General features: G+C 37.3%; 1 protein-coding gene across 7 annotated transcripts in view; it reads left to right on the top strand.

Annotated features, from left to right (window-relative positions):
* LOC136010239 (ankyrin repeat and sterile alpha motif domain-containing protein 1B-like) overlaps window positions 1-14,759 on the top strand; it is a 443,611-nt gene that overhangs the window by 20,886 nt on the left and 407,966 nt on the right. For all 7 annotated transcript variants that reach the window (XM_065671169.1, XM_065671159.1, XM_065671149.1 and 4 more), the window contains exon 2: window positions 8,221-8,319. In XM_065671169.1, the coding sequence (XP_065527241.1) occupies window positions 8,221-8,319 (99 nt within the window). The remainder of the gene's footprint in view (window positions 1-8,220; window positions 8,320-14,759) is intronic.

Genomic DNA, 14,759 nt, shown 5'->3' with positions numbered 1-14,759 from the left:
GAGGCTGAGGGAGCTGGGTCTCTTTAGCTTGGAGAAGAGGAGACTGAGGGGTGACCTCATCAATGTTTACAAATATGTAAAGGGTAGGTGTCAGGATGATGGAGCTAGGCTTTTTTCAGTGATATCCAGTGATAGGACAAGGGGCAATGGGTGTAAACTGGAACATAGGAAGTTCCACATTAACATCAGGAAGAACTTTACTGTAAGAGTGACAGAGCACTGGAACAGGTTGCCCAGGGGGGTTGTGGAGTCTCCTACACTGGAGATATTCAAGGCCCGCCTGGACAAGTTCCTGTGTGATGTACTGTAGGTTACCCTGCTCTTGCAGGGGGGTTGGACTCGATGATCTTTTTAGGTCCCTTCCAACCCTTGGGATTCTGTGATTCTGTGATTCTGTGACTGACGTGGTTTCCAGGATGATGTGCCTGCTTAGAACAGAGATATTGAACACCAGGCAGCCTAAAGGTAAAGCTGCTGGTGTAAACTGGGTTCAACACCAGATAGGAGATGAGCAAGTGCTTCCAAGGCCTCAATCATAACTTTAGGGTCTAAGTGTGTGAAGGCTTACATATTTTCTTGAGCGTGTGTTTTCCCTGCTGCTATTTTACAGAACATTCCTGTGAATAACCTGTTTTTAAGACATGGATACTGCCCAGAATTTTACAGTCAAAACCTCTGCATTTTGTACTCTCCAGGCTGATTGGGGTGGCTCAAATTTTAAACATGGCTAAGGTTGATAAAAATGTGAGGAAGGAAATATTTCTGTGAGGGAGGTAAATTGAGTTTTTACATTTGTCGCAAAACCACCAGTGGTACCTCCAAGGTTAAACAGAGCTCCATGTTCTATGCAGAACAGGTGTTCAGCATTTCTGTTATGCCTGAAAATACCATGTTTGCCACTTCCTGCACTCCCCAAACTTGCATACTTATTGGAGAAAGGAATATTTTTCTGAGAATTTACAGGTCTGTTAATTAGCTCACAATAATATTGTTTTAAAGTGGGTCTACTGAAAAATTTAGCATCTAGGCTAACTAGCATTTATCTCAAGTAATCTGAATAATGGTACAATATAGACTCTCTGGAATTTTCATTACTCAAATGAAGTGAAATTATCTTCATCATATATGTTCAAGACATTAAGATGTAATTTAGGTAAGTATCAATAATTATTTTATTGAATTGTTATGACTAAATAGGCAGACAGAGTTGGGTCAACTGTGTGAGTAATTAAGTGGGCCAAGTGCAACATGAGAGGTAATAGTTTCAACTGCCACCTTATCTGTACAGGTAGTGCACATGTGACAGTTGTATTGGTTGTAATGTATCAGTGTTAGAAGGAGAAGGGGGTAAAAATAGCAGAAATTCTTCTTACAAGGATCCTTGTCCCAGCTATTGGTATTGTTTAATTATCATTGCATTTTAATTAACTATTACTGTTGTGTGAAAGGTCTGTGACTATATGCTCATTTGAATATGAATATTTGAAAAGCTTTTGATGGCACTGTTACTTCAGGTTCACTTCTGGAAGAGCTGAATGTGAACCAAAGAGAGGTCTTTCTTTAAAACTTAGGTAAAGTGGGACTCGGATCTGTTGAGACATCACGTTCTACTTTATGCATAAATTTGCATACTATACTATGCATAGTTTGCAAATAAGGCTCTGAATTGCTATCACCAGACTCATTATCAGTGAGTGAAATGGCCTTTTTTAGTTAACATTTCAGTAGTAGTTTATTATTATTTCCTGACAAAATTACAGTAATATGGAAAACTGTCTTCCAGTTTTTCTTTTTGTGGGGGTTTTAATTGCTAAGAAAGTCATAAATATAAAGACTGACAATAGGGCAACTTGAGGATTGAGAATGAGTATCAGTAATTTAAAAGCAAATTAATTTTGGAAGAATGTTATCAAAGGATTGTTTTGCAACATGCTCAGTCCTTTATTCCTAACATTTTATAATCAATCTCTTTCCCTCAAGGCAAAATTTCATGCTTCTGCAGGGGGATTTCTAAGATATTCTTGTCAGGTTTTAGGTGAAATAACAATTTCTGCAGTATCTCCAGATATCTGATATTTTTTTCTGACCTGAAAGGCATTTCACTCAATAATCATTCCTACAGATCTTGTTTTCATGTTAGCAGTGGCAATTCTAGTGAGAGGCAACCTTTTCACTCATGGTGAAGCTTGCTAAATTCTTTTTACCAGTTCTTGTCTGGAAATGAAACATGTGACACATTGCCTGAAATTTTTGCACTAGTAAGAGGCAGTATTCATTATCGAAAGCTACATTTCTCTAGTAATTTTTTGCAAAGAAATAAAGAAATACAAAATAAGCTCTTTTACCTTGTTGAAAAGCTATGTTGTGATGAAAATGTGTAAACCTTCTGACATATGATTTAGACAATGAAAAAGAAAAGTCCTGGATACTCAGTGTGTCTGTAACTACGTTGTGAGATGTCACTAATTTGTTCCCGGCCAGAGGACGGTTTAGATACCAGCCCTTTCAAGGGGATGTGGTTTGGAAGAATATTAGGATTAGGCGGGTGAGAAGCAAAGCAATTCAGACTGAGGAGGGGACTGTTTTTCAGCAAGTTGTTGAGGATATGCTTCACAACAGTCCCTCTTCCCATTGGTACCAGATGGCCTGCTCCCTTCCTTCCCAGTTATGCAATTGGGGTAGAAGGGGTAAAAAGGCATACAGCTCTTTAGTGCGGTTGGTCTCAGTTTTCTATCTCTGACTTAAGTCTCCAAGCATGTATAATTGAAGAATTCCCATCTGCTCCTGGCCTGCTCCCACCTCTCTTATCTGGGTGGCAGGAATGAAGAGGCTCTTGGGTACTTCAGCTAAGTGTGCCACCTCCCATATCATCTTTTTTCCTTTCTGTGGCAAATCATATTTCCAAAGCCCTGTAAGCTCAAGTGTGAGGACTGTTGCCCCCGCTCCATTCAGCCCCCCGTTCTGTGCAGTGTCAAGTCTCAGTGATCTAGGATAAGATTCAGTGCAGTACACGTTGGTAGAGATATTAGCAAGGCACTTTGAACACCTACCAGGCCTTGCCTGTGATATGGATACACCACGATCTTACCCATTGCTATGCATTAGGTACCATCTGTACCAGCTCTTCAGAGTTCCTACTGATCTTATTATGTTGATGGTGCAGCCCACTACTACATGGGTGGCTGGGAGAGTGCAAAGGAGAGCATCGAGCGCTCCCCACTTAATGGGAGTGATGCAAGCACCAGTGCTGCTCCATCAATGGTGTACTAAGAAGTCATCTTTCCCTAACCAACACCAACCCTGTTCTTGGGCAAACCAATTTCCAGTACACCAAAAGCATAAAAAAGTTATGGAATTTGCTGCCAGCTCCAGTAGCACTTGTCACCTCCAGCTGAACTTGGTCTGTGGTTATACAGCAAATGAATTCCACTCAACCTCATAAGTAGCAGCTCTTACACAGCTTTAGCACCAGATCTACTACTTTTCCTCCTCTAGCTGATATAGCTGAGCATAGAAAAAGCTGGTTTAGTTGGCATTGCCAGCCTATAGTCAGAACTCTCCTAAATCTTGCTCAACAGGTTTTTCTTTTGTAAGCAGGAAAAAAGCCTTAAATTCAAAATTAACTTGTTCTTTCTCTTTTTTTTTCCCATCAGTTTTTACTTCATTTACATAAAGTAGTGCATATGCATTTACCTACTCATTGAGTTTTTTCCCCCGAACTTTACAATGAAAATCTATGTAGTGTGTCTCCCACATTTATCAGGTTTTCAGTCTATCAGCCAAGGTGAAGAGCAGTAAGACCAAAAAGCATATGCAGGTAGTTTGTTCCCTGCAGCCCATCTCTTCCAACTTCAGTAGCTGAATTTTCAGATAGGTGTAGTCTATCTGCCACCTGTTTTAAAGCCCCTGTACCATTTTACTTAGGCAGTGCTATGACACTAGAACCAGACACTGGAAAATATGTGAAGGAGGAGTGAAAACAGAGGTACAAAAGAAGAGCAATGAGAAACATCCAATCATGCCTTCCATCCCAATGCGTTCTTCTAATAACCATGTTTTATTATCTTTAACCATGTTTTATTATCTTCAGGGACAAAGTGCTTCTGTTCATGCAGGATATAAAATAGGTATTGGTCTTTTTTTTTTTTTTTAAGAATCCTGAAATTTGTTCTCTTTTGATAGTAAATGAAGTTGTCTACAAGTTTATCAATCTTTTAAATTGGATTTTAGACTCTTTGAGCTGTTTAATATATTGAAGTTTGGTTTTAATAAAAAACAGTAATTTTTGTTTTGCTATAAATTTGACATATTCCAATTTAAATTGTTTTCTAAAGATTCTGTATACAAATATCTGTACTTACATACATTTGGAATATGGCATAAAGGTCTAATCCAGCATTTTGAGGAAAGTCCATATTAACTTCAGGTGTAGAGTGCCAGAGATGATTTTGTGTGGAACAACCCAAATAAATGCCAGTAAAATCTTTATCTCATAGTGTACCATTATGTATTTTGTTCTGAACTTATTTATAGGAACTATCTCAGATTTTGGCAAAATTTCTTAGGTTTTTAAATTGCGTTGTTTTTCATATGCCTCCAGTCTCCCATATGCAGAGTCGTTTTTCCTTCCTTCTTGAGCCCAACTGTTCTGTGAAACCACTGCCTTCTTACTCAGAAGATTGGCTTCCTCTATGTGCTTACAGGGAAAAAGATGATATTCCTGAGAGCTGTGCAGATCCTGGGGTGGGGGGGACGGGGGTGGGCAGTCAGCTATACTTTTTCCTAACTGGAACTTTAGAATCAAGATCCTTCCAATTCATAAGACTAAATGTTATGCATTAACAGGACAGGAATTTCAACAGTGTAAGCTGAAGGGAATGAGATCTGAATCTGCCCTAGTGTAAGAACTTTTGATATATTCTTATTGCTTTAATTCTGAGAAGTTTTCCTTCCAAGTTTTCTTATAGACTTAAGAAACTGCAATATCACAGAGCTTCTTATATTTTTATTACATAATAAAAACATAATAACCCTAGTAGAGATTGCTGTCCTCTATTTCCTGTTATAAGAGCCTGTTTTGTATGTAAGCATATCAAAGTTAAATCTTTGGACTCAGATTCTCTAGGTGTCTACCAGAATAATTTCTTTTTGGTGAATGTTTCAGCTAATGTAGCTCAGCTATTTTTAGGGCTAAAATGATGTGAAAAGACACTCTTGCATTCATATTCATTTTAATTCCACTTACCATGTCATCTCTGTAAAGTTAATAAAGGTTAAATTGGGACCAGTTTATAATAAATGTTTGCATGGCAGCTAAGAGCAGGGAGAGAATTTCTCCTCTTGTCTCATCTCTCATTTGCCACAGAAGGAAATTAGGTTTTCCTCACTCTTAACAAAGGAGACTATGGAAGAAGACTGCAGGAGTGCAACAGTAATCAGAAAAAAAAAAAAAAAAAGCTCTGGGATTAAGGAGAGAATGGGAGTAGACACCAGGGAAATAGAAATATGGGGGACTGTTTTTTGGGACTCTTCACAGAGTCTGCAAAGCAGACAGCAGCTTTCTACTACTGTCAGTTTAGTCTTCTATGTTAAGCAGTAGTGGATAATTCTTAGTATGTAAAATTTCCTGGTTTGCTAATGTGGAAACATGAAAATCTGGTTTAACTCCATGGCAGGAGACAATGAAGCCTAATTCTGCAGGAGAGATGAGTGTCTGCTACTGTTGACACTAATGGTCATACACAACAGAAGCTCCAGAACCTGAGCACATTGAAAGATCAGGTTGTTGCCTTCTTAGACTGAGGACAAGGACGCCAGATGAATTCCAGGCTTTTTAAAGTTTTAAATATTTGATTTTGTAGTGTTGACATAGTTTAAAAAAATATATAGAATACCAGCTGCAAAGAAACAAAAGGTACAAACTGACACATAAGGAAAAATTATAATAATGAATTAATAAAATAAAGCTTTCTCTGCTATGCGACATCTATGTGTGAATAGATGGAATTTTTCTTGTGCCTAAGTATTAGTTGGATTAGATTTTAAACATTGCAGGATTTGAAGCTGGATGCCAAGGTTACTGACACACAGTAAACTCTGTGTAGTAGCTCAGTGATGAGTATTTCATGATTGTATGTAAACATCATACAGCGATGACAGGTGAAATATGAAAAACAGTGAAATGAAGTGAAAGCAATAGCTGTAAACAAAATATCTGCATTTATTAAAATGAATGAAAATGCACAGCCTTTGTTTTGGACTGGATCCTCAGTTGGCTCAGTTTTCTTAAAGCCACTTATGCTAGCTATTTCCAGCAGCTGGAGAATCCAGCCCAAAATGGAAGTTTTCTTCCTCGGTTCTTTCCATGAGTTTAGAGCCTCCTTTAGGTTTCTCCTGAAGGAGAAAAGAAGAAAGGGGAAATTATATTTTGTATGTGTTTACCAGGGAGATGAAGGGGGTGTTAACCCCACCTCATCACTATCGCTGTTTGCACAGCCTGTGCTGCATGCACTGTCGCCATGTGATCTACTTAAATCTACATGATTGCAGAGTTTCTCCCTTTAGAGCAGATCTCTGTCTGCTCCTGTTCTGAATGCTGCACACCAAGTTTTTCAGGGTATGATTTGCAGACTTGAGTCTTAAATCATACCGCTTACTGTGAAATATAATTTTAAATGTAATAGCTTTGCAAAGTTTCTATGATTGCCTTAAAAAGACATGCCCTGGATTTTGCAGGGTACTCTGCAGAGTAGCACTTGAGAGTCCTCAAGAGTACATCTGTAAACTAATTAGTCCATCTGAAAAGGGTGAAGATTTAGCAGCTGAACAGGGTGAAGTATTGCGTATTCTAGTGTGCTTTTTGAAATAAAGCTATGTAGCTGTGGGACATGAGATTTGATATTCAGAAAGAATTCATATCCATTATTAAGCCCTGATTCAGCAAAGTATTTAAGCATGTTCTGTTATGCACCTGTTAGCTTTTCATTTTTGCTGCTGCTTAAGAGTCCTACTGAGTCAGAAGCAGCAAGCCTAATGGAAACGTAGAGATGAAGTTTTTATGGTTTTGCTCACATAAATCCTGTTTCATGATGTTAAATGAGTACAAATAATAATTCTTGTTTCTAGCAAATTAGTGTCATAAGACTCCAACAGGGGTAAGACTTCAAGACAGGTCATCTCTTTTCTTGCAGGTTTTGTTTGCAACTGCAATAGTTAGAAGCTTTTAAAAATAAATTAAATGTTTTTAAAAGCTGAAGTTTCGTCTGAACTGAAGTAGTCTAAAAAAAGGAATACAAGATTGCCAGCCTACTTTGAACAATCTTGATTTGATCCCTGGCTGCAATTCTCTTTTTTTGAGCTACCGTTGTGCCTCCTGTGATTCCAAATAGTCACTGCCAGCTAAACACCTTAACCTTCAAATGCTAAACTTACTATCTAGGTGGTGTCACACTCTTTGAACGTAGGATATTATCCTGTTTGTGTACCTATAGGTCCTCTCCCTAGTGCTAGCAACTCCTAAGAATAAAGACCTGAGTTGTGGAGGCTTATTTTATGGGCTTTGGGGGCAATTATTTTATGTATTCTTCGAACAGATAAACTATTTCAGCTGTTTGTATGTTATGAATTATTTGATCTGCCCGCAAGCAGGGTGATAAGAACAGTGATAGGTAAAGTTAGGATTGCACTAGGAGAGTGAAATTTAGGGGAATAGGGACTCTATAGGGTGCATTGATACTACTCTCTTCACTATTTTTCTAACGAGGAACTAAATAATTTTATCCTCATCCACTCTGCTCATTTTATTCTGTGTTAATTATTTTCCAATCTGGAGAAAAATGACCATCATGTATAGATGGATGAGAAAGGAGGGGAATTGAAAAATAGACAGTTTCTGGACGTTTCTGTAGTCATGTCCTTGGTTCCAGTCAAATGAAAGAAGATTCGCATCTGGTATATGGTTTGAGTGAAAGCTACAATTTCTCCACTGCAGTGCTGCCAGCAGTAGAGTAATTGTCCATGAGTTCAAGCACCTTCCACCATATTTTTGTCATTGTGAAAATGAATGCAGTCATCAGTAATTTATGATTCTTGTCAGATACTGTAAGTTAAGCAAAGTGTTCTTTCTCAAATGCAACAGAAGGGCTTGTTTCAGGCTACTGAAGACATCTGTTGCTTTTTCACTTGTATTCCACCTTTTTTCTTTTTTCCCCCCATTTTTAGGGAAGCAACGTAATGGAGGACCAGGATCTCTTGGAAATAGGAATCCTTAACTCTGGGCACAGACAGAGAATACTCCAAGCAATCCAGCTTCTCCCAAAGGTATAGTTTCTGTTATTATCCAAGTGAGGAATCTAACACCTACAGCTTTCACATTATTTAAAACACTTTTTCGAACAGAGATAAAGATAATGCTCTACTGCTTTTGTAGGCATGATTTTGCATATGCAAATGTGGCATAAAGTAATGTCTTTGCATTAGACTCACTTTGTACAGATGTAATTGGCAAACAAAGCAAAGGAGAGTAAAATCTGTAATTTGAAGTGATGGCTATTTAGAATTTATTTTATTTATTTTTGGCTTTTCAATCTGTTTATAGACTGTCATTACATATGTGCAAATAAGGCTGTCAATGAATTCCAGATTGTTAATCTTTACATAGCAGTTGGCCTGGAAATACTTTGCCCCTTAAGTATACTTAAAAGCCATGTATGAAACCTTATTTTCCTAATATCTGCCTTTCATGTAATCTGTGGAGACTTCCTGCAGGCTTCATATTTAATTTGCTGCTGCGTACATGAATTTTGCTTCTTGGCTGTGGACAGAATGACATGCAATCATTTTACCAATTATTTTTGGTGCTAACTGATTTAAACTATCGATTTTAAAATCTGTGATAGAAAGGGATTGCTCTTATATTTTTTATGCCAAAATATATCAGTGGAGGCTTCTACTACCATTCTAAACAAGAGAGATAGTGCACCTAGCATGGTAACTTACTGTTCGATTTTAGAAATCTGTATGAGGAGGATGAATTAGGAGAAGTAGACCCCAGTAAGGGTCAGAAGTCTTCCATATGTGATGCAGATACTTGGTACAAAATACTAGGACTGGAATAAAACCTAGTGTAAAGTGCATGGAGTGTTCTGGGAGCAGCATGTGTAGAATAATTGAGGTAAATAGAGATTAGTCCGCTTGCAATTTAGTACTAGCAGAGAATGAGGAGTTATTAAAGGACTTTTTAGTCTAGACAAGAGTTTGACATTGCTGGAAGAGGCTTTTTGATGCATCAGGGCTTACTGGATGAATCACTTGTAAAAGAGAACAAGAGCTTCTTTTGTATGGGAAAAATTAGAAGTTGTGAACAGTTTCTGTATCTGGATGTATTAGTCAATCCATATATACTACAACATGAGCCTGTGCACTGAAACATCGAAGGTTATTAAAGGAAATAGTATTCCACATATAGTGTTAGACAAGTGAATTAAATGATACAAATACTAAGGTGTAGAAAAGTAGCTTAAAATAGATATTGAAGGTTTAAATATTAATTTATGAGTTTTTCAGCAATGCTATCATTCAAACAAAATTTTGTAATCGTAATCCCTGCTCTTAACTGATTATATACTTTTTGTTTTTCACACTTCTTAGGGAGATCAGCTTTCTTGTATTGTTGAAAGTTTTCAAAATTAATGAGTAGATTGTTAATATATGATTATTTTAGTGCTCTCTACCCTAACCTATGTTTATGAAGACATTGTTAATACTGTTTGGTTTTGGAAAGTATTATAGTGCTGAGACCAGATTCTGTCATAAAACTCTAAACTGAGGTCTTTTTAAAATATGCTTAATATGAGAAAGGAGGACAGAGTCAAGATCTAGAGATGTTCTGGAAACCAACTGAGAACAAGATGGTTATGCAGTTACTTTGAAGAACTGACATCTTTTGAACCAAAGATAATTGACAGAATGTCTTGAAGCATGGACTGAATAATGGGAGAGGTAGATTTTAGCAGCTTCCCTGTTGGGCTAGAAAAAAACAATCCTTAAGGACCATGTTTTTAGTGTCTTTGATGCAAAAATGTTACACCAAAACAAACACAATCAAACACTGAAGCTGTGCATCACATTTCTTCACTTAAGTGACTCAGCAATACAAGAGAGCTTACATAGTAAAAGTACATAATTTCCAATTCAAAACTGAGTTCTTTCGAAGGCACAGCTGTCAGAATAGCCATGGGGCCCAAAAACTGGGGTCATGCTAAGTTTTATCTGATGTAATCCACCCTTGCTGCATTCATAACAGCATGCTAAAGGTTTAAAAAAAATTCACATTCTGCAAGGAACTTTGAAATATTTCAGTATGTCTGTTTGTTTGTTGATAAGTTCAGCTCTGTCATCATGCGTTCAAAATAGTGCATACCATCTTAATATTTTAAGATCTCAAGCCATAATTGAAGCTTCACTAATTTGAATCTCATTAGATAAAAATTCTTTTAGTTTGTTTGTTTTGAACATGTACCCCTTTTCTGTTCCTCATTTAATTTAGAACTTGATGACTCCTTGTGTTTTAGTACTTAATGACATTGCTGATGATGATATTTTTAGATTTACTATTAATGTTTCATGTCTTGTGATACTTGTTAAATTTTGAGGTGGAAGTTAAGTGCTTTAAAAACATCTGAAACAGGACTTAGTTAAAGCCATATACGCAGGCACTATTGAATAAGTTTAGAGGGTAAAAATCAAGCAAAAAGTCTATTGTCAAGGTTTTAAAATACTCCTTTTTTAAAGCTCTTTGTTATTCTCATCAATATTCCTCTCTGCAGTCTGAAAATGCAACAGGCATTTAGTGGCTGAAAAGACTGTCTTTTTAATCGTAATTGCTGGCTTCCTAAGTAGTGATGAATTTCTATACTTCAAACACCAGTAGCCTGTTTAGGAACCACATTCTAGAGCTTAAAGTGGTTTTAAATGAGAAAAAAAAAAACCCCACATATCTGTCCAAATGTAGATGACTTAATTATTGTAGTTTCTTATGCAGTGTTTAACCAGTATAAAAAGGTATGCTTACCCAGATTTCTCAAAATATTTTTCCCTGCCCATTCTGTATTTGGTATGGTTGTAATAGGTGGAGTTGAAATCTTTCCATTAGATCTCTGAGTTTCAAAATACCTTTTATTTTTGTTGGGTGTCCTGGGTTTACCAGGAGCCGTTTTGCTCCTTAATAACTGGTGCAAAATACCTTTTATTTTTTTAGAGCTAGTAGCCCAAAGTTTCCTCTCACACTAATATAAGTTATTCAAGTTTCACATTAATAATAATTAGAGCACTTTATGCTTATTATTATTAGATAAGGTTATGACACTCCAGTAGAGCTCTGATTTGTAAAGTTAATTCTTGAAATGGAAATATTTTATACCTGTTATCAGTCTTAGAGCAAATTTCATAGCAGAGTTTGATACTGCATCTAATATTTCTTCTTTTAAAAAGAATTAAATCAATTTGGAGAATGATTTTAGAGGTAAAAGATTTTAGGTAGAGGCACTGTCCAAAAAGATACTGAAGCTGCAAGTACAGGACTTAAGAAAAATAAAATAAAACTGGGAAATAAACCGTGTGCAGGATATGCTTAATTGACTAAGAAAATTGTAGCAGTCATGGGAAACTAAAGAGCATTCTCAGGTTATTTCAGCATCCCAAGCCTATGTGCAAGTGACTTCTCAATGGGTTCTTCAAAAGCTAAAAATATTTTTGAAAATAAGAATTGTCCTAGCTTATCTGAAAACTTAGATAAGAAAAAGGATTGTTTTTGTGTGGGATGCTCAGTGTATGGCTCCTTCCCCCAGTGTGTAATGGGAACACATTCTCTCGTTTGACAGATGGAAGAAAGATGTTAGCTGAAAGCAGCTTTCTCCTGGCTTCAGAGTTATTCTTAAAGTATGCAGCTTGTTCCTTCCTGTACAGAGTGGTCTCAGCACAAAGAGAGTTAGGAAATCTTGTAGCAGGCAGCCAGCCTCTTTCCTGGGTGCTTTACAGAACCAGACAAGAAGTAGGATATCAAAGGCTATGAGCACATGCTTTCTGTGAGTAGTTACATGAGCAGTAAAGATATGCTTCCAAAAAAAAAAAAAAATGCTGGATCTATTACTCATATGTAACATTCTTTTGTGGAAGCATAGTAAGTCTGTCATTTAGGAAAACAGAACTACTGTGCATGTGCCCATTAACTATGCTGTGTGTCTAACAGAAAAAAGACCACATCATATGTTTGAACTGCTATATTGCTATTGGCTTTGACATCCCAGAGTTTAGCAAGCTGATTTAATCCTGGCCATTAATTCTCTTCCATTTAGCACAGCTAAAAAGTAGATCATTACAATTTCCATTCCTAAAGACAGTGTCCAAACTAGGAGATGCTGCAAGTGGTGTCATAATGTTTGTGACCCTTTCTGGCCATAACTACTTGCTTCTGGTCTTCGGAAGTGAAGAGGAAAAACATGATTCAAAGAAAGTGCTTTCTACCCTAATGATTTTCCTCTTTCTAATGCCTCTGAGAATTACTTTCCCAGCTAGAAATAGGAAGAGCTTCAGCTCTATTCACTAAAGTGCAAGTAAATATCCACAGGACTACTCTTAGAAATTATACTTATAGAAACTCATGAGATCAAAGGCCATAGAGTCCTCCTATTCCACAAATTCTAGATTTGGGTCCTTTTAAGAGTAATATGCAACAGCAAGGTCCTAAACTGTTGTGTACAGCTCAGTAGCACTGAATGAGACTGATCTTCCCTTGTCCCAGACATTGTGTCTGATGAAGAGCTAGAAGGCCTTTTCAGTCTTCCTAATGTGGACCTGTCTGAATTTGCCATTGAGGCAGGATCCTGAATGAGCCAGCACTGTGAAATGAACATGCCTGTACCCTTTTTATAGTAAGTTCCACGGGAAGATGGAAGGCTTTCGATTCGCAGAAAGGAAAGTCAAACATTAATAGAACACAGGCTTGAATAGTTAATTTTTTTAACATATGTCAAGGTAGACAGAATAGAAAACCGAAAGGTTTATGTACAGCTTTTCCACACACACTGGATCTTTGCAGACAGGTCCCTGTTTTCACTCACTGCCTTTCTCAACAGCTGCAAGTGCAAAGTCTTATCAGGTCCTTAGGGAGTTGTCCCCATCCCCAGTGAGAGCTGTCTCTCTGCTCCTGACTGCAGGCTTAATTTCTGCACAGACACCAGCTCCATGTGGTAGCCCTGTGCCATCCACAGCCTTTGGTCTTTAGAAATATCACTCTCACAAGCCTTTACTTTCACCTCTCCAGAGGAGGAACGATCTCCTCTTCCAACAGCATGAGTTCAGCTGATTGTGTTTGTAAAGTACATAATGCATGCTAGATATCTCATGAAAACAGGAGAAAAAAGAGCTGATGCTTCCTCCATTGCAAACAGCTAGAATTACTAAGATTTGTAGTTGATAGTTTCATAAAAGTTCCCAAAAGTGTGTATGTGATTACTTTGAAGCCCTTTTTGTTTGGCTGTCCTTCAGAGGCAAAAACTCAGGTACCTTCTATCCTAATTGTAAATACTGTATAGGTATAGCAGTGATGCACCTGTAAAAAGTCCGATGTACACCCAGTCTCTTGTAAAGGATTTTTCAGCCCACTGGGATGCTATTTGACATCACTATTTTATTATGAGAAACATCTCTTTCTGACTTCTGCTTTCTATTAATTTCAAGGAAGCAATACCAGTGGTAGATCAATATGACCTAGGAGAGAAATCTCTTGTGGTTTGTGTCTTCTTCCATGCTTTGTTTATATGATATTTTCTTAAAATACTTTTTTTTACTCTAAATCCTATGGGCTTTATTTCTAGCCTTTTCCGTAGTCGGCTTGCTAAAATCATCTGCAGTGAAACAGCTAACACTGATGCTGTTCTTTAAAAATAACAACTCAAAGAGCAAGTAGCACTGTCTGCAGAAGAACAATACTGCCCCATTTTATGAGCAGTTAATATTTGAAAGGCTTTCATGGCTTGAAGCTTAAAGGTTTTATGTTGCTCTGAGTCAAGCAGTATGCACATAACTGCTTAGATGTTTGACACAACTGGTGCATATGTTGTAGCTGGTGTGAAATGACTGAAATAGTATACATGGAAATACAGTCAGCAGATAGGAGGAGTTTCTTCTTTCAGAAACAGAAATCAGTCAGCAAATGGCATCAGCAAGGAAGTATGCAGGGTGTACATGATCTGTGAAAGGACTCTTAAGATCATGGTGCAGTACAGAAAAAAAATATAAACAGTCCAAGAGCCATGACCTGTTAATTAGGACTGGGATAAGATGCAGCTAAACTGGAGCTCTAATAAAGAAAGGGGGCAGTGCTTCCAGGCAGATATTTCCAAGTGGTTTTTTTTTTAAAAAGCTACATAGCATTTTATAAGAAAAGCAGATGCTGTTAATGATACTGTCACATCTAGATAACTGATCTGTCAATAAATACTTGAAAGGCAAACATTCAGCCAGCTAGGAATGACAGTTAATAAGCTGGTTGTTGTTATTGACAGAACAGAACTTTCCATACAAGGGGACAGATACTGAAAGTTTATTGATATTCATGTATTAGACACATTTTAGAAAATCTGTTTTAGAAAAGAAAGTGGTTCTTGGTTCATGACAAAACAAAATACTGCTGTTGTGTGGAAACTGCTAGCAAATACTCTAGTTCTGAGGTTTACTTTCTGCAGTAGGAGCAGCAGTAG

Source organism: Lathamus discolor, chromosome 1, assembly GCF_037157495.1.
Source record: "Lathamus discolor isolate bLatDis1 chromosome 1, bLatDis1.hap1, whole genome shotgun sequence".
NCBI classification, from domain to species: domain Eukaryota; kingdom Metazoa; phylum Chordata; class Aves; order Psittaciformes; family Psittacidae; genus Lathamus; species Lathamus discolor.
The sequence above is the reverse complement of the archived record's forward strand: the minus strand, read 5'-3'. Positions and strand labels throughout refer to the sequence as shown.